The 23,141-nt window shown below is 37.8% G+C and overlaps 1 protein-coding gene across 1 annotated transcript in view; it reads right to left on the bottom strand.

The window, feature by feature from the left end:
- Positions 1–23,141, bottom strand: part of NVL (nuclear VCP like) — a 52,230-nt gene that overhangs the window by 1,179 nt on the left and 27,910 nt on the right. Inside the window, exons 13-22 of the mRNA XM_080940768.1 lie at positions 21,423–21,672; positions 18,709–18,927; positions 17,168–17,272; positions 14,648–14,710; positions 12,469–12,588; positions 10,676–10,775; positions 7,031–7,137; positions 3,684–3,760; positions 2,067–2,155; positions 477–547 (exon numbers count right to left, since the gene is read on the bottom strand). Of these exons, the coding sequence (XP_080796894.1) occupies positions 477–547; positions 2,067–2,155; positions 3,684–3,760; positions 7,031–7,137; positions 10,676–10,775; positions 12,469–12,588; positions 14,648–14,710; positions 17,168–17,272; positions 18,709–18,927; positions 21,423–21,672 (1,201 nt within the window). The remainder of the gene's footprint in view (positions 1–476; positions 548–2,066; positions 2,156–3,683; positions 3,761–7,030; positions 7,138–10,675; positions 10,776–12,468; positions 12,589–14,647; positions 14,711–17,167; positions 17,273–18,708; positions 18,928–21,422; positions 21,673–23,141) is intronic.

The following is a 23,141-nucleotide window of genomic DNA, read 5'->3' as shown; positions in this document are numbered from 1 at the left end:
CTGCTTTACCCATCTTAGGGCCAGCAGTTCAATCCTTACCCTCTACATAATACAACTCCCACATTATCTTCTGATCTATGTTTACGTGTTATGGTCCAAATGTGCTCCTCACCACACACAAACAATGAATAAAAGTGAATTTATTTTTAAAACCCAACTGTACTAGGGGTGGTGGCTCATGCCTACACTCTAACACAATCCATATGCTTTTTATTTAATAATATATGAGAGATGCTTTCTCATCTTTCGAGTAGCTATACCATTCTATTATGTGAACATTTAACATTTTGACCTACTGTTAAATATGCCAGTAAAGAGTACTGTAGCATATATCTGTAATGCTGAAACTTAGAAGGCTGAGGCAGGAGTCTCATGAGTTAAAAAATAAAAAGAAAATAAAATGATAACATTTCTGAGTTCTTATGAACTGATTTCGTTTTCCACCTCTTTTCTAGACACCAAGCAATGTTTCTCACCTTTGTTGATATGGATGGTTTCACTTTCCTGAAAGCTTCTTCAAAGTGCTTATGACTGACCTTAAGCTCACCTGTGAAGGAAATGCAAAAATACACATCTCAGTATAGTTACACAAGAAAACTGAGAGGGGTGATCAGACAGAACCTATTCAAGCACATGTACACATTAAACCGATATCAGGAAAATATATTTACCTACAGTAAAATAATACATGGTGTTTGTTGAACATGTCACTGAGAAATTGGACAGCAGTGCTTCCTATGGTTTAGGTAAGGTATTAGCTAGTGCAAAGTCTCTAAAGGTCAGAGAGCTAAAAAACGAAAGCCACAGCAAAGCAGACGGCAGCATTTGATATTTATATATGTATATAAAAAATATACCAGGCAAATAAGCAGTAACTCCAATATATGGGAAATACCTGTTAATTTTTAGTCGGCAAACATACTCTAAGAGAGTGGTCAGATTCAGCTTATAAAGTAGCATTCATGATGGCGGATCTGATTGTCATGGAGGCAGAAGGACATGACACACTCATTATGTGACTCAACAACTAAAGACCCTTTTGGTTTCTTAAGCATAGGATTGCAAGTACGAAACCAAACATGGCTCTCAAGTTTTGTTAATAAAATTTTCTAAGTTTGCTTATTATCATTAATGTCCCAAAGGATTAGAACAAAGTTTATTTTAAAAGAAAGTTTCTATAACTGAATCTTAACATCCAGGAAAAGAAAAAAAAAGTCTTTCTAATAAATGTATGCATGAGTGCCAATAAATCTATGCTAGTCAAATGTAATGATACTCAGCTTTGAGTCATAGAATTGGGCAGTAGAGATGGCTTGGTGCTAAGAGTGCATCCTGCTCTTGCAGAGGACCTGAGTTCAGATCCCAGTATCCATGTCAGGGGGTTTACAAGCCCCTGTAACTCCAGCCCCAGAGGATCCTAACGCCCTCGTACTCTCTGAAGGCACCTGCATTCGTGTGCACGTTTCTCCTCCACCCAACTTTCCACAAACATACCCACATGCATATAATTAAAAGGAGACCAGTGCACACTTGAAGTTTGAACACGAGTACAGCTGTACAGTATGCAGCACCTCAGACACCTACGCAAAGTAAGGCTACTCTGTACTTGGCATGGCTGGAATATAGGTCATAAATTAATCTGTTCTGGCTACACAATACCCAAACAGTGACATCAAAAAAACTGTCAAAATGTGAGATGAACAGCAGACATATTGAAAAAGCTCCATATCATCCATTAAAAAAAACAAAACAAAAACACAAAACATGGATTTTTGTCTTTGTTTTTCTGGTGTTGTAGTGCTGGGGAAAGAATCCTGAACCTTGCACATGCTAAGAAAATGCTCCACCAGTGACCATAGTGCCATCTGATTTTATATTTCAAAGGAACAAAGTCTTGATATACAGAAAACTATGTATTTCTTTAAACTGCTAAAGGTCTCATCAAAACAAAGGAATCCTCATTGCACATTGTTTGAAAGAATGCTGGAGAAACACTACTTTAAAGCAGTGTTTTAAAATATCCAGAATGATAAACTGGAGCGGAGAAATCCTGGAGAGCCTCATACCTGTTCCAATTCCACTCTTCTGTCCTGTTATTTCTTGTCTCAGGGCACAGAGACAAGCTTCTCGGACCAAAGCAGAAAGGTCTGCACCCCTAAAATGAAAGAAGTGTTTTTATGTATTCCTAGGTATTCTAAAAGCCAAAAAGATGGTTAATTTTAAGAAGAATAAGAGCAATGAATGAAGGTGGAACTAGGAGCAGTAAGGAACAGCTTTTAGCTTTGACTTAAAACATCATCAACCTTTAGAAGAAGGGGACTTAAGGAAGGTGTGATACAATGAAAAATAAAAATGTCCTTCCTTTTAGACATAGATATACTACTGTTGATATAAAACATCCAGTCTAGGGTATAATGACCTGAATTCAATTCCTAGAAACCACATTAAAAGAGAAGGAAGGGGTGGGGGGAGGAGAAGGAGAAGGAAGAGGAGGAAAAAGGGAAAAAAAAAAAGAATAACCTGGTCTAAGATAAGCAGATCCCTGGAGTTCACTAATAAATGAGTCAGCCTAGTCTAATAGACATGAGCTTCAGGATTTAAAACAACAAAACAGAAACTGCAAAAAACAAAACAAACAAAAAACAAAAAACACAAGTAGCTTCTGGGGAACAATACCTAAGCACCTTACACAGTCTATCCTGATCTTTCAGGTACCTGCACACACCTGCATGAACGTGCATGTGTATATGCTCACACACACTCACCCCCCCACACACACTCTAATTAGTAGAAACTTTACACATACAAAGCTGAGTGAACAGACATAAATACACACCCAAGCTCAGTCTGTGTAATTTATTTCAAGTAACAATAGCAGGCTGGGTCAGCACAATCCTAAGAGGTTAATTAAACATCTGTGTTGACTGGGTGCTCCTATACTGGAGCTTTAACATGATCCACAAAGATTCTCTAAGAAACAGTAAATTTTGGAACTAAAGCCTCATTTTCAAATATCAAATAATAAAGAGCCTATTCAAGACTAGCTCTCAGAAGCAAGCTTACAGTGTTGAGCAACAGCCCTGAAGCCCTTAATGATAAAAATTCTCACTCACTCATCTTTCTTGTGGAGCGCTCCTTATTATTTGGTCTTAGTCTAAAGGCATATACCAAGCACCAGAGGTATTGGGGTCGAACTATAGGGCTTTTAAAATTACAGAGGCTGGGGCATCTCAGCTATACTACAACAAGAATAAACATCAAAACCCAAGGCAGAAATATGAGCTGTCCTGCTGCTGTTGCAGACTGCCAATGGCATATGAATGCGGGGAGCACACAGACTTGCATATTAACTTCTGTTTTGCAGATATAACTAAGGAATTTGATGTCCAGTGAGAAACACATCCTTTATGTATTCTGAAAGTAGAACTTAGAGTGAAGTCTAACAATCTGGTTAGGGAAACTTGAGTGACAAAAGGGACAATCTATGCCAGGAATTCAGTCTCCAAATGGGCAGGCAAGCTGTCTGAGAAGAAAGCAGCAAGAACCAGCCAGGCACTGGGTAAGGTGCCACATAGAAAACATCATTAGCTTCCAACAATCCGAGAAATAGGCTTCTTTTCCTTTCCTGCTGATGAAGAAACTATACTCCAGAGGTTTAAGAGAGCAGAGACTTAAATACTCACGTATAGCAATTACAACGAAGGTCATTAGCAATAGCTTCCAAATTTACATCTTCATCCAAGGGAGGTTTGGTGCCATTCTGTGTAAGGGAGAAATGTGAGATTTGTTTGCGGCATTAAAGACTTAAATGTATCTGTGTCGCTGGTTCTTAATGAAAAAGAATGGCTGATAATTAAGAATTAGGATCAATTCCAAAAGCAATATTTTTCATTCCCTCTTCTAACACCCAATATTGGAACCTGTTGCGTTAATTCCTCCCAGCTCATAATTACTGATGCTAGAAAATGGCAAGGCTCAGAACAGCCTTAGAATGTCAACATTGAAAATAAGCAATACATACAGGAACCGTGCTTAGTAATAGTCTAAGTGGATTACATGACAGAAGCAAACACTGCACAGTTCTTAAAAAATATTTCTACAGAGGCTGGTTAGTGGTTAGAGCCCTGGTTGCTCTTCTAAGAGAACTCAGGTCAGACTTCTAGTACCCACAGATTCTAGTACCCAATATCCTGGGAAATCTGACTCTCTTCTGGTCTCTGTCGATACAGCATATGTGTTTAATTCATATACATGAATCTTTAAAATCCCCAAAATAAAATTTTACAGTTAAAAACGAGTTATACACATATATGGATATACATATGCCATAGCATGCCAGAGGAACCTGGAGAAAATTTTCAGTTGATTCCTTCCTTCCATCATGTAGGTTCTGAGGGCTGAACCTAAGGTCTTTAGGCTTAGAGGCAGGTGCCTTTATTCTCTGAGCCATCTTACCATTCTCCACTATAGCTTTTCTTACTTAAAATGTTATGACAGTTAGATGGTAGGTACCAGAATATTATTGTCCTGATGCAGAACTTACATATGCATTCTTTCTTCTTTCCTTTGAGGTGTGTGCCATTATGAAACAACTATTTTAAGAAGTTTGCAAATGAATAAACATGACAATTAGTTAATCCTAGTATCAAATTGCAACACTGCAGGGTACTATCAATATGGGATTCAGCAGACAGCCACCTTGTGCAATTATCTATCATTCTACCCAGATCCACAAAGAAACTGTATGTGCCCCAGCAGGGCCTATTCAAAACATGCAGAAACTATGGGCTCTGTCAGGAAAAATATCAAACCCATCTACCACTGGGCCAATGAATCAGTTCTGGTGCCTATTTAATACACCTTTATCCAGTGACTAAATTCTGCATATAGCAAAAACAATCATAAAGCCAGACTGCATGATCATTAAATCTCTCAGTGCAGCCTGGACAGTTATGAACCCTGGAAGGATGCAGTGGTGAGAAGTGACTGAAAGGGAGCAGGAAGGCAACTATTGGACCTGTATATATTCGTGTACAGGAGCTGCTAGGAGGGCTTTCAACCTCAACGTCAACAGCACACAGAACCTCCCACATATATTATATATGTTATTAGACTTTCACCTTAAACCTTCTAGTTTCTATATCAAAAGCTCAATCACCAGCTATTACCTGATAACTTCTGTATGATTCTCAATACCGATACTCTATCCTTGTCAAGCTGGTACTCACAAGCCTGGGATCTGCACAGAATGCACTTCTCTGACCTTTCCTAACACTGGACTTAAGGAACTAAGCTTGAGTTCTGTCCTGCAGCTACATGAGACAATCTGACTTGCTCTGGCTCATTCCAAGGGGCTTTTTACTGTGATGTTAGTAGGATATTGGTTAAGACATCATTCAACACATCCTTTGTGTGGACCAACTATCAACTTTCTATACCTATCACATCTAAGAACTTGTGGGGATAGAGGCAGGAGGATCAGGAATTATAGACCATGCACTACATAGTAAACTTTGACACTACACGGGATTGTCAAAAACCAGAACAAACAAGCCACACTGCAATTGCTACAAAGACCAGTGGAGAGACTGCACAACATAGGAAGTTAGTCCCAGCTATCCTATCATTGAACTATAAAAACAATAAGCAAGAATTCTTAAATTGAAAATAACTCAGGAATAGAGTGGAATAAACTACCAAGAAATAGAATAAACCCAATAATGAAACAGTCATAGATCAAACAAAAAAAAGGAAACTAGAAAATGTATTTGGGGGAAAAAAACAAAACAAACAAAACCCAGCAAAGGTGCTACTTTGAGAACTATATCTACTAAAACACACTCTGAACACTGACTACTGAAGAGAATGCTTGTGTGATAAAACTGATACACAAGGAAAAAACACTGGGCAGTGGACACAAAAGCACTAATTATTTCACTAATTAAATTTAAGTGTCCAGAATGAAGTATGGCTGGTGTGATAGCTCACATGTGTAACCCTGCATTTAGAATGTAGAAGTGGAGGTGTGACAACTTCAAACACAGCCTGGATTACACAGTGATACCTTTTCAGGCTGGCTTTAAAAGTCATGACTTCTAGTTGGGCAGTGATGGCACATGCCTTTATCCCAGCACTCTGGAAGCAGAGGCAGGCAGATCTCTGAGTCTGGGGCCAGACTGGTCTACATTTTGAGTTCCAGGATAGTCAGTACTACACAGAGAAACCTTTTCTTGGAAAAACAAAAATAACAAAACAAAACAACAAAAAGTTAACTATGAAGGCCATGGTACCACATGGTGACCTTTAATCCTAGCATGTAGGAGGCAAAGGTAGCCAGATCTATGCAGCAAGTCCAGGTCAGTCCAGGCTATAGTGAGACTTTTATCTCAAAAACGGTAACAGTAACAACAAAGCTAACTATGCTAATTCAGAAAACAGAATTTATTACCTAGATGTCAAATCTCAGTGTTTCTGAATGTTCCCAATGACTCTGTATCTACTTCTTTACATTCTAAAACTTTGTCCTTTATTTCAGACAAGATGATCTGATGATCAAGTATTTAAAGACATAGGGAACATAATTACAAGAACATGTAATAGCACTTGTTGAACACTAACTCCAATCCTTCATTTGGTTTACCTTCATTTTGAGTAAGAAAAAGAGAATGGACCATGTGCTTAGTGCCCATTTTAGGAGATGAAGGCCTGGTAAACATTTAAGCTCTAGAAAAAGAATAATCAGCTAACCTAAATTACTGGTATAACTTTAAAAAGTGGTGTGAGCAGGGCTAGAGAGAAGGCTGGGTGGTTAAGTGCACTTTCTGCTCTTGCAGAACACCTGGGTTAGGTTCTGAGTATCCACATGAGGCTCACATCTCTGAGTCACTTCAGGACAGAGGACCTGATTCCTTCTCACGTTATTGGGCAACTGCATACATGTAGTGCACATGGCACACATACACACATACATAAAACAAGGACATTTTTAAACAATATAAACACACACAAAAAAGTCATTTCTTCTACTCACTTTTGTAATGGTCTTTAGTATGGCAACACGATCTGCTGGGGGTGGCAAACCCACAAAGAGTGTTTTGTCCAGCCGGCCTGGGCGAAGAATGGCAGGGTCAATGATATCTAGAGAAAAAAAAAAAGATGTAAATTAGAAAAAGACAGCAAAGATTCTTTTTGAAAACAAAAACTCAAACTAAAAATAGTGGTCGACAGGGTATACTGAAGTAAGATGCTCTGGGGCTGGGAAACAGTTTAGCTGGTAAAGTGTTCACAATGCAGGCACGAGGACAAAATTCAATTCCCCAGAAGTCACATAAAAAGTGCCTACAGCAGAGATAAGATCCCTAGGGCTTGCTGGTCAGCTCATCTAGCCATAGTGAGCTCCTGGTTCAGTGAGGAATCCTGTGTCAAAAACCAAGGTGAAGATTGAGGAAGATGCCTGCTGACCTCCACACACAAGCATGCACATCCACATGCAGGTTTCACGCACACACTCCTACACAAATCAAAGCTCTACTTATCAGAATACATCCATGTGACAATGGAGCTCTCACTCTGCCTAAGCTCTTCCAGACCCTCAATCTGAGGTACTACGTCCTGCCCCAACGACCTTTTCCCAGTGGTGCCTTTCCTGTCCTTTATCCATGTATCCGTTGAAATTTCCCAAGAGCACCCAATCCTCCCATGAATCTTCTCAGAAACTGTCATGTTCTTTTGTGTTCCTGGCTCTTAGTGAGGACACAGTGCTGATCTATAATACTGCCACAACACTGAGGCTCACCATAAAACTGTCTGACTTTTCCTCCAGGAACCCGTTGGTAAGCCACATCTTTTCAACAGTCTTTATACTAATACAACAGATGTGAGAATTACCAATGGCTAAAATTGGCATTTACACAAGCAAATTGAAACACACACCCATGCATCCACCCTCGAGCATACACATAAACACACAAGAGAAAGTTACTGTATCCACTTACATTTAATTCTCTCTACTTCTTTGTTACAGAGCCCTCATGCATGTGCTCTACAACTAAGTAAATATCCTCAGCCTTCCTTTAGCTATTCTTAGCTCGGCTCATGGCAGATTTTCTCAGTTCTTCACCTGAGAATAAATATATTCTGAAATACATGTCTGATGGAGACAGTCTTTTAGCTATTGATAAGTATTATACCACTTCTCTCCAGCCTTTTTAAAAAAGATTTATTTATTTATGTATGTGAGTACACTGTCACTTTCTGCAGACACTCCATAAGAGGACACCAGATCCCACTACAGATGGTTGTGAGCCTCCATGTGGTTGCTGAGATTTGAACTCAGGACCTCTGGAAGAGCAATCGGTGTTCTTAACTTCTGAGACATCTCTCCAGCCTTTATGGTCTTTTGATATAAATCTGCTATCATTTCATTTTCACAGTGCAGATACATACATACAGGCAAAACCTAATGAATTAAAACAGCACAAATGTGTGTGTTGGGGGTTGTAGCTCAGTTATTGATAGAGTACTTATTCAGAATGTTTAAGACCCTGGGTTCAACTCCTAGCACTGCCAAAATTTTTTTTTTAAGTTAAAAATAAACGAGGGAGAAAATTATAGACATCAAAACAAGTCACATGATATAATAAAATAGAACAGCCAAATAGTCATGAGTACAGCTGAAGAAGATCCCAACAATCTATCTGCAAATATATGCAGTAAACAAACACAGCAGTCTAAGTTATAAGGGAAAACCGAGTGGATGAGACTCAATAGAGCAGAAGATGAAACACAAATGCGCAAGGGCAAACAAAGGTAAACTAACATCATTGTTCAACTCAGTGCAGAATATTAAACAGAATACTGTGTTTTACAACTAAACAAAAAACTGAAGAACAAAGAATTTTCAGATGATTGACACACGAGAGTTAAGAACCTCTCGGGAGGATAAATGGGTATGAATGAAATAATGGGCAGCACCGTAGGTAGGCAGTTCTATAGTAACATCCTCCAAACAAAAATTTATGCCAGTTAGACTGAGAAATCCATTCAAGGAGCCAACTGAGGACTCTCTCTGTCTCTGTAATCACAGGACTTAGAGGTTGAGGCAGAAATATGTATATACCAGGCCTTCCAGGGCACTGTGTGATATCTTATCTCAGAAAACAAACAAACAAAGAACCAAACCCAAAGCACCATAGTTACAGGGCTGGGGGATGACTCAATTGTTAAAAGCACTTGAGGCTCTTCCAGAGGACTTGAGCTTATATCCATGTTAGGTGGCTCACAAGTGCCTATCACTCTGCCTCCTGAGAATTTGACAACGTCTCTTGTCTAGCAGACAGTTACTAAACACCACGCTAGACTATCTAAGAAAGTTTGGGTTGCAAAGAGGGCAAAGGATTTTAAAAATGAACAAAAATTAGAGGAAAATAGAAAAGCTATCTTGAGCACTTTGGAAGTCTGTAGCTTTTTATCCAAATCCATCATAGAATGCTTAAGCTGGAAAACAATTTTAAAATCATAGTTATAGGCCAATAACAGGGCATGGCATCAGCATAAAATCTTTTAAATTTTTATCTTAAAATTTCAGAAATAACAAAGAGCACTTCTTGTTTCCTATGAACTTGAGAGAAACCATGACATAATCTCTGAGATTACTTTTAGGGTCAAAAGTGTGCATTAAGCCAGGCATGGTGGTCCATGGCTATAATGCCAGCACTCAGGAAGCTGAGTAGAAAGACAGATAGTTCAAGACCTGCACATAGTAATATCCTGTCTCTAAAAACAGACAAACCAGAAACAAAACTGAGTGTAGTACAAGTTCTCTGACAATTCAATAGAATTGTTCTAGCTGCTCTCTATTGCTGTGATCAACTTCAAGACTAACAAAAAATTAAAATAAACAACCCAAATGCATCGTGAGGGAGAAAAGTATTTATTTGTCTTATATTTAACACTGCTAATGACGTGTTCACTGGCTTATATTCAACCAGCTTTCTCTTTCTTTAAAGATTTATTTTCATTTTATATAATTTATGAGGGTTTTGCCTGCATACAGAGATGCCCACTGTGTGACTATGGTGCCTAGAGACGGAAAGAGGGAATAGGACCCTCCAGAACTGAAGTTATAGATGATTGTGAGCAGATGTGAGTGCTGGGAACTGAACTTGAGTTTTCTGCAAGAGCATCAAATGCCTTTAACATTGGAATCCTTATCTCTCTAGTCCTCAACTTGCTTATGCAGCCTTTAGTAGGCTGGGCCCTCTCATGTCACTTAACATGCAAGATAATCTCTTAGAGACATGGCCAAAGGCTAGTCTTATTTGAGCAACTAATTATTCAAATGAAGTTCCATCTTCCTAGGTGACTATAGGTTGTGTCAAATTGACAACAAAAACAACCAGCAGAAAAGTCAATTAGAGATAAATAATTTTATAACAATAAGAAAATAAAGCATTTTAAAAATTTTTTAAAAAAGATTTCAGTGGATTCCCGGGAACAAACAGTTGTGAGCTGCCCTGTGGGTACTGTGAGCCAAACAAGGTCCTATGGGAGAACAGCAAGTGTTCTTAACTGCTGAGCCATCTCTCGAACCCCAGCGTTTTTGATGTAGCATAAACAAGACCTATGGTTTTACTTCACCTTATAAATTTATTTTCGTAATGTTCTTCTTTCTTACCTGGTCTATTAGTAGCAGCCAAAATAAAAACTTGCTGGCGTGTTTCTAAACCATCCATCTCTGTTAGCAGCTGATTCACCACACGAACACTAGCACCTGTCTTAAAAAAAAAAAAAAATCTAGTTCCATCACCTTCGACATAAGGAAAGCAGTCCATTTTCTTCTACATGACTAAACACACTTCCTCTCTTGAACCAGAGCTTCTGTCGAAGAAAGGTCAGAAACTGAGCAGTAGCATGAACCAAAAGTCCCAGGTACCCAGAGGCTGAGACAAGAATATATACTCCTAAATATAGGAGTATAGGATCAATTTGAGCAATAGAAGAAAGAAAGAGCAAAAGAGGAACACTGTATGGAAGAGAGGGAGAAAAAGGCAGGCAGGCAGATGGACACCAATGATTACTTGTTAAGAGTCACTGTCACTATAGATAGATACTGTGCAAAATAAAATAGCCAGTGCATTTCCCCAGACAAGCTGTTATTATTCCCCACAAGAATGAGAAAGATTGAAGCTTTGAAGAGGTCATCTGTGTAAATCGTATGCTTCTGATTTGTTTATTTGTTTGTTTGTTTGTTTGTTTATTCTGTATTATTTAATAGCTACCATGAACCACCATTTGAGCAACTCTAGACTCAGCTTCCAAGCTCTAGATTTCTGCCTTTGTTGAGTATCCCACATCTTTCAATGCAATACTCAAATAGACACAATGGTACAAGTAAGAATGGGTATTTAGAACTATAGCCAAGTGAATGGTTTAGGGATAGAGATATGGAAACATGAAATAAAATACACAGACAATAAAGGAAATGAGACAGTGCTACTATGAATTTTTTACTATTGATTGACTTTCTTCATTCACCATAAATTTTTGCATAGATACAGCAATGTGCTTTAACACACTGATTCTTTCAGATGGATGCATTTGTGAAGCCTAATTATCACTCTCTGGTGGCATAGCACTAATAATTAAGACATTAACAAACTCATAATCCAGACTCAGTAACATTAAGAATTACTGGTTTTTGTGAGATAGTGTTGTGCACACCTTTACTCCCAGCAGCTGGGAGGCAGAGGCAGGTGAATCTCTGAGTTCAAAACCAGTCTAGTCTACACAGTGAGTTCCAGGAAAAGCAGGGCTATACAAAGAAACTCTGTCTTGAAAAGAAAAAGGATTACTATTTTCAAAAAGAAACTGTGAGGCTAGAGAGATGACTCACTTGTTGCACAAAATACTTTGTCAGTAAAGATGGATATTACCCTTAGTTGCAAAGGTAAGGAAAATGTTAACATTGTTCCTGGGTATTATGCAACCAACATGTTATCTGAAATATGACAGAGTATTAGCTATATTTCAATATCTAAGTCTATGTATGTATCTTTAGACATGATTCATACTTCCCAAATTCTATTCCAACTATTTGAATATGTGCACAAACATCAGATCCAAATGTTCTGTTTGTAAAAAGAAACACCTAGAAGAAATATGAATGTCTAAAATAAGCCATTATTAAGTAAATTCTGCTTTAGCTAGGCTTGTATACACAGGTAGAGATAAAATCCTCAAGATAACATATCCATCCTTGTATGCAGAGCACAAGTCTAAGCTATCCAAGTACTTTTGAGAGAACTCTAGAGATTAAAATGATAACATGATGAAGCAGGCAGCGTGTTAGTGTCAGCAACTTGCAAGCAGTGCAATCAGGAGAAAGAGATTTTAACTTTTACATAAATGTGACTCATATGAACTATAAGCATGCATCCACATATAACTAGAAAGAGTTTGGATACTTACTTCTCGGTCTGATCTCCGAGGACATAAAGCATCTACCTCATCAAAAAATATCACGCAGGGTGCCGAGTTCTTGGCTCGCTGAAAAACCTGCCGCACAGCACGTTCACTCTCACCAACATACTAAACACACAAAGCAGGTAAGATGGAAGAACGTTCAGTCTCGGGGATGAGTACCAAGTGACAGTAAACGCAGTTTTACATCATGTAGATCCTATATATTTATAATACTTAGGAATGTTAAATTTTTACATGATTTGTGTGTTTTAATAATATTATTGTACATGTAACAATTGTTCTTGGCCATGAGTTTTAAGAGTGCAAGCGGGATGGTTGGACAGAAAAAAGGGAAGGGAGCAAATGTTGTAATTATATTTTAATTTAAAAAGTAATTTAAAAATTGAAGTCATATAGATGCCAAGAATTCTGAAAGTGTTAAACCATATGCAACTGCTAATATTAAATAATTTCACCTATAAAAATAGCCAATTGTACTGGACATGTATACAAATACTCTCGTATCTCAGTATTTGAGAGGTTGAGACAGGATAATCACCAATTTCAAACCAGCTCTGAGTTCACATCAAAGCCTGGTCTTAAAAAACAGACAGCCAATTACATACTTAATCAAATCGGCTGTTTGTGATTTTGTTTTTTTACAAAGACAAAGAATATAAAATCTCTAGTTTTTTTTTTTTTAAATCCCCTAATTCTATTGTAGTCTAAAACCAATTTTCTATTTCTTACATTATAAAATATCCAGGAATAATTGTTACACATCTAACAATATTGTTAAAACACACAAATCAAATTGATACCTACTCTCATATATAAACAAATATTCTTGCTAAAATAGGAAAAAACTTTTTTACACAGCAACAGTGGAGTCCTGGTGAATAGGCAAGACATCTCACAGATTCATAATGGCTTACTCCATGCTAAAATCTACATTTAAATATAAACATTAAGTTCAGGAAAGGAAACATAGCTATCCATAAGTAGCAATATATCAGGACTGAGTAATCAGGATAATCCTAAGTTTTTCCCCTTTAGCTACACATAAAAAATTCTGTTAGGGCTGAGAGTATAGCCCAAGTCGTACATCAATGTCCAGTATATACAAGTCCCAAGAATCATTAACACTAAGTAAGAGCAAGGTTTGGGATGGGGAGATAAATGGCTAACTGTGCATGCATGAAGAACTCAATTCAATTCCCAGGACCCACATGAAAAAGACAAAAACCAAAAAAATTAGGTGGCTAGAATTTATAATCCCAACCTTGACAGGTAGATACAGAAAGATCCTTGGGGCTTGCTTATCAGCTAATCTGGACCAATCAGCAAGCTCCAGTCTGCTTACTCAGAGACCCTGTCTCAATAAAACAAGGTAGACAGAACCTGAGGAATATCACTCAAAGTGTACCTCTAGTCTCCCCACACACCTATGTACCCACATACCTGTGCACCCTCCAATACATACAACACAAGCATACTCTACTTTGTAGATATTTAATTTTCTCATTTATTTATTTAGTGTATGGCTAAGGAGGAGGCATGCCAGAGCTGAGATAGACCAGTTGATAAGTGCTTCTTCCCTGCATGCATGAGAACTCAGGTTCAATTCCTGGAACACACTGACAAAGCTGGGCACTAGAGAACAGAGAAGGCATCTTCCTGGGGTTCACTGTCCAACAGTATAGTCTCACAAAACCTAGGTCCCAATAAGAGACTCTATCTCAGAACACAAGGTAGGCAGGTTCTGAAGAACAACACCCAAGAGAGTCCCCCTGACTTCCATACACATGTGCATCTGTACACATGAATTGGTGTATACACACACACACACACACACACACACACACACACACACACACACACACACTTCACAGGCTCTTCAAGAATACATTTAGAATGTCTGACAAATAGCAGAGAACACATTTCAATGTTAATAACTGTAATAAACCATTTCTATTTTAAAGCAGAAACTCAAGTTCATAGTTTAATAGATTTACTCAAGAAAGCATTTACAAACCCTGTATGTTATAGCAAGCTCAATCTTCTAATTCTATAAAAGATTTTGTCAAAATATCACAGTTGTTCAAAGATCTGAGAGCAGAGTCCTATAATTAGAATCGACACATTTTATCTTAACTAAAATAATGGCCGATGCCACACAACTTACCATATTCAATAATTCGGGGCCTTTGACAGATATAAAATTTAGTCCAGCCTCATTAGCCACAGCCTAGCCAGAAGAAATAAAAAGATATAAAACAAACAGGAAAAAACCCTTTTGTACTACACATATGCACACACACATACATACAAATATATACATATATATTGGGTGGTCAAATATGAAAAGAAATTTTAAGACAAATGTGGCATAGCAATTAGGAGACAGGCCTCTGAGAGTTCAAGGCCACTCTGGTCTAACAATGAGCTCTAGTCAAATGAAATGAGGCCCTATCTAAACATAAAAAAGCAATTTTAAATGGTAATTGCAAATTTAAGTTATGAGATGAATACTCACTCTACTATAGGCACGAACCTTAGAAAGCCACTTGGATAGACTTTAAAAATGCGTTCTATTTGCAGAAAAGTGATTTAGAACTATTCTAATAAAATTACTGGTGAATATAATGGGATTGTTTACTTAGATTTTTTTTTTTTTTTGAGACAAAGGTTTCATGTGGTCTAGGCTAGCCTCAAACTCATCGTGTAGCAGAGGATAACATTAAACTCTTGATCCTCCTGCCTCTAGCTCCCAAAGTACTGGGATTACAGGAATGTACAACAAACCATATCTATATTACCACAAACTATAAAAGATCTGTATGGCAAATTAAAGTACATGCATTAAAAATCTTAGAACACTTTTCTTACATTTACTTATGTGTACATATGTATATGTGTAGGTGTGCACATGCTTTACAGGGCTCCTCTGGAAGAGTCAGTTCTTTACTTCCACAATGTGGGTCCTGGGATTGAACTCTGGCCATGAGGTTTGGTGGTAAATGCCTTAACCTGCTTGCTGGCCATCTCTTCAGCCCAAGGTATTAAAAATATTGTTTTTGGGACTAGAGTGATGGTTCAGTGGTAAAAACACTGTCTGCTTTTCCAGAGAACCTGATTCCAAATGACACCGAAATGGCAGTAAATAACCCTCTGTAAAACTTCAGCCCCAGGGTTTCTGCTGTTGTCTTTTGATCTCTCTGTGCCCCAGGCACACATATGGTACGACCAATACTAAAGTGTGTTTAAAAACCTTTTATCTGAAGCCAGGTAAAATAGTACAAATTTATAATCCCTGTGCTCAGGAGGCTGAAATAGAAGGATGATCTGTGAGAGTCTTAGGTTAGCCTGTATTACGTGAGTTCCAGACCAACATAGAATACTAAGGAAGGCACTACTCCCTGTAATTAAAATTAATTATTTTAAAAATAAAATTTTACATTTTTAGAATACATACATTTATTATTGTTATGGTTTAGATTATGAAACATCTCCCAAAGGTTTGCATGGTTAAAGGCTTGAATTTCTGCTAACAGAGTTTTGAGAAGAAATTAGATCCTAAGAGATTTGAGCTAAATGACAGATTAATTAATACATTAACAACTGGATCTCCTAAAATGTGCCTAGTCTTCCTGGAATTTGATTTGCCAAGATGGGTTGATATCCATGAGAGGCCTCCTTTTTTCTCAGGAGTGTGGGGAAAGGGAAGGGATGGACTATGAAGAGAGAAGGGAGGGGAAGCTATGACTAAAATATAAAGTAAATAAATTAATTAATAAAAATAATAATTCAATCTCCTGGAGTGATGGTAGTACATGCCTTTAATCTGCGAGGCAGAGGCAGGCAGATTTCTGTAAGAGAACTGCTTGTTTCCAGGAGAGAGTTCCAGGACAGCCAAGGCTACAGAGAAACCTTGTCTGGGGCATAGAAGATAGGGGTGGGATTCGATCTCATTACTAAGAGGTAGAGGGATGCTTGAGAATGAAAGTCATCAGGGGCACATTCTGGAAAGATTTATCTTGTCCCCGTTCTCTTCCTAGCCTTTTCTCTCTCTGCTTCCTAACTGCCATGAGGTGAGCTTCTTTCCTTTGTTACCCTTCAAACAGGCAAAGAAACATGGAGCTACCAGTTACTGGACTAAAGTCTCAGAAATCATGAGCCAAAATATGTCTGTATATGATCACACCAAGCTCATTAACAAATTATCTTGCCTATATTATATCTTGATATGCAAAAAAGAAAGATACCTGGGACTGACTACCAAACAGAACAGTGGAGTAGAAAGCATAGTAGGATTAGAAACGGTTTTCCCTTTTGGTAATTTATATTTTCTATTGTAGAATGTTTCTTCTATATATCATAAAGAACATAGGAGAAAATACTCGTTATAATAATTAAACAAAAGCAAGAAAGAAGATCAGCTACAAACTAAAGTTAAATAACAACACTTAGACAATTCAAAGGTTAGAATGACCCTGAGCTTCTTTCTCAGGAATGAAGGAGACATAACCAATTAAAACCATTTTGTTCTAAAAGACAGTGTAGAAAATGTTATTTTAAAAAAATTCAGTTTGTTATAATTGATTTCTAGCAGAGTGTATACTAAAGATCTATTTCTTGTTATTTAAACCTTCATTATCCTATTGAAGGCAAGAAACATAACCCATGCTGTAGACTTGTGTCGTACCTTTGCTAGCAGAGTTTTCCCACACCCAGGAGGGCCAGCTAGGAGGACACCAGCTGGAGCTCCCAAACCAAGAGCTTTGAACTGGTCTGGGTTGCGAACAGGGGCCTAGAAGAAACAATGTCAACTGTGATCCATTACAGGCACTCACTGTACACTTAATGTTCAAATGCATTTCAACTTGATAGTCAATCCTGACCACAAAGCTAAAAATGGCGATGGCTGGTCAATTTTCGTTTTAGAAATCAGGTACACAGTACATGAAAAGGCTCATCTTTTTCGTCTGTTCTAGTTAGCCTCTATCCCAATATGTAGACCAGGCTGGCCTCGAGTTCTGTCTCTGTCTCCTAAGAACAAAGACTAAAGGCATGTACTAGCACATCAAGCCAGACACTGTTCTGAAGGAATTTATACATACATGTAAATGTATGAGAGCATTTTAGATAGTTAAAAGAATGTAGTATTTTATCATTTATCATTAAAATGTGCATGCCAGTGTATGCATAGATAGAAGACAATCTCTGGCCCTGGCCTTCCAACTTTTTTGAGGCAGGGTCTTTGCCTTTTCTATTGTGTATACCAAGCAGGCTGGCCCACAAGATTCCAGGAACCCTTGCTGTCTCTGCCTCTAGTCTCCCTCTTGAGAGCGTTGTACTTACAAACATTCACTAGTGCATCTGGTTTAACATGGCTTCTGGGGACACAAACTCAGATCCTTACCCTTGCATGACAAATGGTTTACCCACTGAACTATTCCCCCAGGCCAAAATAAACTATTTTGATATATTAAAATCAAGTTTTATAAAATCAATCAAATTTCCAAGTTATGAAAGTCCAGTTGACAACTTTCTCAGGGAAACCAACTAGGGAAAGCAGAGGCAGCAGGCCCGACATGTGGTTAATGCCACACAAGCTTGCTCTGTGCAATCCCAGTGTGCTCTCACATTTTGTAGTATGTACCTCCGAAATGGATCACAACCTAAAATGGTCAGTAAGCAGAAAAGTAAAAGTAAAGTAAAATCAATCCAAAGTTTTATGGGCATTAAAATTGCCTCGACCCTCTTGACTGTGACCAAGATAAGAAGGTGGCTTTTACACACATTGGTCTTGAGTGAAACCTGAATTTGTTTTTCTTGAACTCACTATGTAGTAACCAAACACAACCTCATTGTTGGGACAGCTAAGACATAAAAAAAGATGACAAACTGAATTTCCTATTATAATATCTGAACTGTATCTTAGCAAAGCTGTATTTTAAAACATGTATTTGGGGGCTATGGCTCAATGTTTTGCAGAGAACCTAGGTTCATTTCCCAGCATCAACAAAAAGTGGTTCTCAATAATCTATAATGCCAGTTCCAGAGGAGTGATGCCTTCAGACCTCCACCAGTACTAGACAAGTACATGATACATATACATACATGCAGGCAAACGCTCATACACAAGTCTGCATTTTTTTAATGACATAATCAGGTAGACATGCGTGCAAGTTTTCTTTTAGATCTTAACTCCTGACCAATGGCAGTGACAGCTGGTATACCTACCAGTATTGCCATTATGAGCTCGTCTCTAATATCTTCCAGGGCACCAACATCAGCCCATGTCACATTAGGGACCGTTACAAAGCCTTCCCTTTTGGCAGAAGGCTGGACTTCTGCTAGAGCAACAATGAAATCATTTAATTCAATGCATAGTCCTTGCATCTGTTCCTCTGAGAGGGGATCTTGGTCTCTTAGCAACCCCAACAGCCTTTGTAATTCATCCTTTAAAGAGAACAGTTAAAGAAAAACAATGTGAACCACAAAGTTAACACATAATTTAAATCAGTATTCCAAGATTCTCTTAGGTTATAGTGAATTTAATGAACTATGCTTTGTAATAACCCATCTCTTCACAAGATATATTCCTTTCTGAGTAGACCATATATTTGGTGAAATAAAGAAAAATCAATTACAATCAAGAAATATAAAGTAGTTTCTAGGTCATTATTAGTGGCCGATGCCACTCAGTCACCCACAGCTAATATGTAAGTTTGAGGCCAGCATGATAGAGTCGGGGGGGGGGGGGGACAGACTGATTTGATATTAAATATACTTCTAAATTTTAAGATGGGGTTAGATAAACATAGGCAGTTGGTCAATATCCATTTCCTCAATTCCATTTTATTTCTAAAGACTCATAAAGCAGCTGACTTAAGATAAAGTTACTCTGGCAACAATGTAAATTTATTTTAACTAACACCTTAACCAAATCCACAGTGGGGAACCTTCCTAGTTCAATGAATCTTGAAATTCAAAGGCAGATTTCTTGCTTTGTAAAGAACATTAAGGTACAGAAACATATATACACACTCTCCCTAACACAGGGTTTCTCTATGTAGCCCTGGCTGTCCTGGAACTTGATCTGTAGACCATTTGAACTTAGAGAGATCCACCTGCATCTGTCTCCTGAGGATCAGAGGCATGCACTACCACCACCTGATAACATTTCTTTAATTAATTCATGTGAATAGGTGTTCTGCCTACATGTATGTGTGTTCCACATGTGTGTCTGATGCCTGCAGAGGCTACAATAGGGGGTTAGATTTTCAAGGACTGAAGTTATAGACAGCTGAGGGTTGCCAATGTGAGTGCTGGAATCTGTACCCAAATTCTCTGGGAGTACTAGCAGCTCTTACCAGTGAGCCATCTCTCCAGCCCGTTTTATCTCTTTAAGCGTTCTGAAACCAACATCTATACATATAGATAGATACTGTTACTGTGTGCTTTTCTAGAAAAGTTAATACTAGTAACAAAGATTTAAAAAAAAAAAAAAAAACCTGTATTGGACTTGGACAAACTATGAAGATAGGAGAGATTATGTAGCAAACTGCCATTAAAACTGCCAAGAAAATAAACTAAAGAGATGGTAAGCATTGCCCAGGAGTCCAGAGGACCCAGGTTCAATTCCCAGCAATCAAATGGCAACTCATAACTATGTGTAACTCCAATTACAACAGATCTAATTCTGGTCTCCTCAGATAGCAAACATGCATGCAGTGTACAGATATATACTCAGGCAAACACAAGTACACAGAAAATAAATTTAAATCAAAACAATACCATACCTTGTGAATGTATTATTATTTGAGAAATTCTGATATTTATAGAGCTCTTTTTTTATTTCTCCTTACAGTCTCACTCTAAGATGTTTAAATGCAGAGCCTCGTTTTTTCATTCCTGTATCTAGTACTTAGAATAATTCCTAATCGATATTTATTAATAAAAAAACCCCAAAACAAAAAAACAAAACCAAAAAACCAAGCCAAACCCGGATTAATGCAAGCCCAATGTTTAAGCTCAGTTCAGATAAAAGTTAAATTGAATAAATAAATTTTAAAACACAGCTTTAGGGCTAGAGAATTGGTTCTGTGAGTTCCTACTGCTCTCATGGAGGACCTGGGATAGATTCTCAGCACCCACAAGTAACTCACAACCAACTAAAAGCTCCCCTCTGACTTCCATGAACAACAAGAATACATGCCTACACATATACATATAGAGGTAAAACACTCATACATATAAAACAATAAAATCTAAAAGAGAAATAAAATACAGCTCTACTTAGAATAATGTAGTAAATTCCACAATGCATCTCACACTGATTATGAAGTTTATCCCATTTGCTAGTCTGTTTACGATAATACAGTTATCTAACTGAAAATTGGGAAACTGAATTATTTCTAGCAATTCTGTGAGACTTACTTAATTTACCAAACTGAGTTTTTGAGTCAACCGATCAAACCAGGCCAAAACCCTGCACTGTTGCCATGAGGGCTCATGCCTATAATCTGTACGTCCGAAGCTGAAGCTTGAAGTTAGTCAAAAATCAAACAAACAAACAAAAAACAACCCTACCTCAAAACAAAAACAAACAAACCAATCAAGTTAATGGTTTCAAATAAAGAAAAAAAAACCCAACTGGTTTAAAGCAAAAGACCTGGATTTAGTACCTGCTTTGCAAAGCAGAGACTAGGCAGGTCTGAGAAAGTACAACTCCTTAAACTTAGTGTCTTTGATAAAACAAAGTAAGGAAACCTCCTACCCAAATTACATAATGCTGTATGTTACAATGAGCTTTAATTTATGACTTACCACAACTTAACCAAAAATGTCACATAAATGTCAATGCCTTGGCAGGAAAACTTTTTCTGTAAAGGACTAAATCTCAGTCACGCCATGGCATGGACACAGGCAAGAGAAAGAACACTGAAGAGCACCTGTGTTTCAGAAGGGGACTCAGCTCCCAGCCTTTGCTCCTGCTCTCCTTCAGAGGACAAACCTTCAGTCTCAGGTTTTTTCTTCTGCTGAGCCTGTTGTTTCATCAAGACCCTATTGACCGCACACATGGCCGCCTCTCGACAAAGGGCCATCAGATCAGCACCAACAAAGCCTGGTGTCAGGTGTGCTAAGTGACAAAAATTAAAAGTTTCTGGAAGTCTCAGTTTTCGGCACAAAGTTCGGAGAATTCTGCAGAAAAAACAGTTTAAAAAATTCAGACTCGGTGACTATTAGTAAAAGTAAATTCCTACCTCGATTGATACTTGAAAGCGTATACATGAATTCGTACTAATGGTATCATAATGAATGCTATATAAGATGAAACAAACCAATCAATAAATGCTCATCACTACAACTACATGCCCAACTTTAGTTATTCCAGAAAAGCTTATGCTAAATATGTTTATTAGGAACTATGCTGTGCAGTATAAAAACTATAAGCACAGGTTTGTTGGATTCTTTTATCCACTTTTAAGTGTTTTGCAATATTGTAGAGGCGGGATATACTTACAGAGCAAATAAAATATGTACTTACCAGAAAGAAAAACCACACTCAAACCACACTTCATAGTATTCAGCACTAAGAGTCTGTTGTCTCCCCAACCCCCCTTGAAACAGGGTCTTAGTATGTAGCCCTTGCTGGCCTGCAACTTGATATGTAGAGCAGGGTGACCTTGAACTCAGACTGCCTGTCATCCAAAAACTGGAATCAATGTCATGTTCTATCATGTCCAGCTCTACAAGTTAACTTATACAAACACATATTCCTTATACAAAACGAAGGGTTCACACTAATATTCATCTAGGTACCTCAAACATCCAATATTGGATTTTGAGGCAGGGTTTAATGCAGCTCAAGATGGTCTCTGTATGTAGTGGAGGATGGCCTGGAACTCTTGATCCTCCTGCTTCTACTTACCAAGTACTAGGATTACAGATCTGTGTCGCCATAATCAGCTAACATTTTATATCAGGATAGCTACTGTTCCACTTCCCATCATTCCCTGGTGTTCAGACTCTATACATACATGTAAAACATTTCATTAAGCCCAAATGACAATATGGTATGTGTCAGTGCCATTTATTTTAAGAGATGCAGGTCCTCATATGTTGCCCTGGCTAATTCTAAGTTCTTGGCTCAACTGATCTCTCTGACTCAGTTTCCTAAGTGTAAGAAACTACATTCAGTACATGATACCATACCCAGCTTTTAATCTGTGTTTTTTCAATTTTTTAAAGATGACATTCAAATGGAATTAGACTTTAGTTTTAAAGTCTTTAAGGGACAACCATTTCCTACGCCTATAGGCTTCAGGTGAATTATATACAAAAAGGCATTCATACATGTCAAAAAAAGAACATTTTTGAGAATCCTAATATATGTATATTTTACTTGCAAAAAAAAAAAAAAAGGTTATCCAATTTGGGTCTTTCCATGTAAACTAACTGATTGACTTTTTGAAAAGTCTTATGAAGATGCAAACTATTAGGAGTTCCCAGAATAAACAGTACAAGTATTAACAATTCATTTGTTAGATAATGGGTAAGTTTTAACAGGTTTGGCTTTGTTGTAGTTTTTGGAGACAGGATTTCATATAATGCAGGCTGGCTCCGTACTTATTATATAGCTCAGGTTAGCCTTGAATTCTTCACCTGCC

The sequence above is a fragment of the Micromys minutus genome (genome assembly GCF_963924665.1).
Source record: "Micromys minutus genome assembly, chromosome: 1".
In the NCBI taxonomy this organism is placed as follows: domain Eukaryota; kingdom Metazoa; phylum Chordata; class Mammalia; order Rodentia; family Muridae; genus Micromys; species Micromys minutus.
Note: the sequence above shows the minus strand (reverse complement) of the source record. Positions and strands in the feature narration are given on the sequence as shown.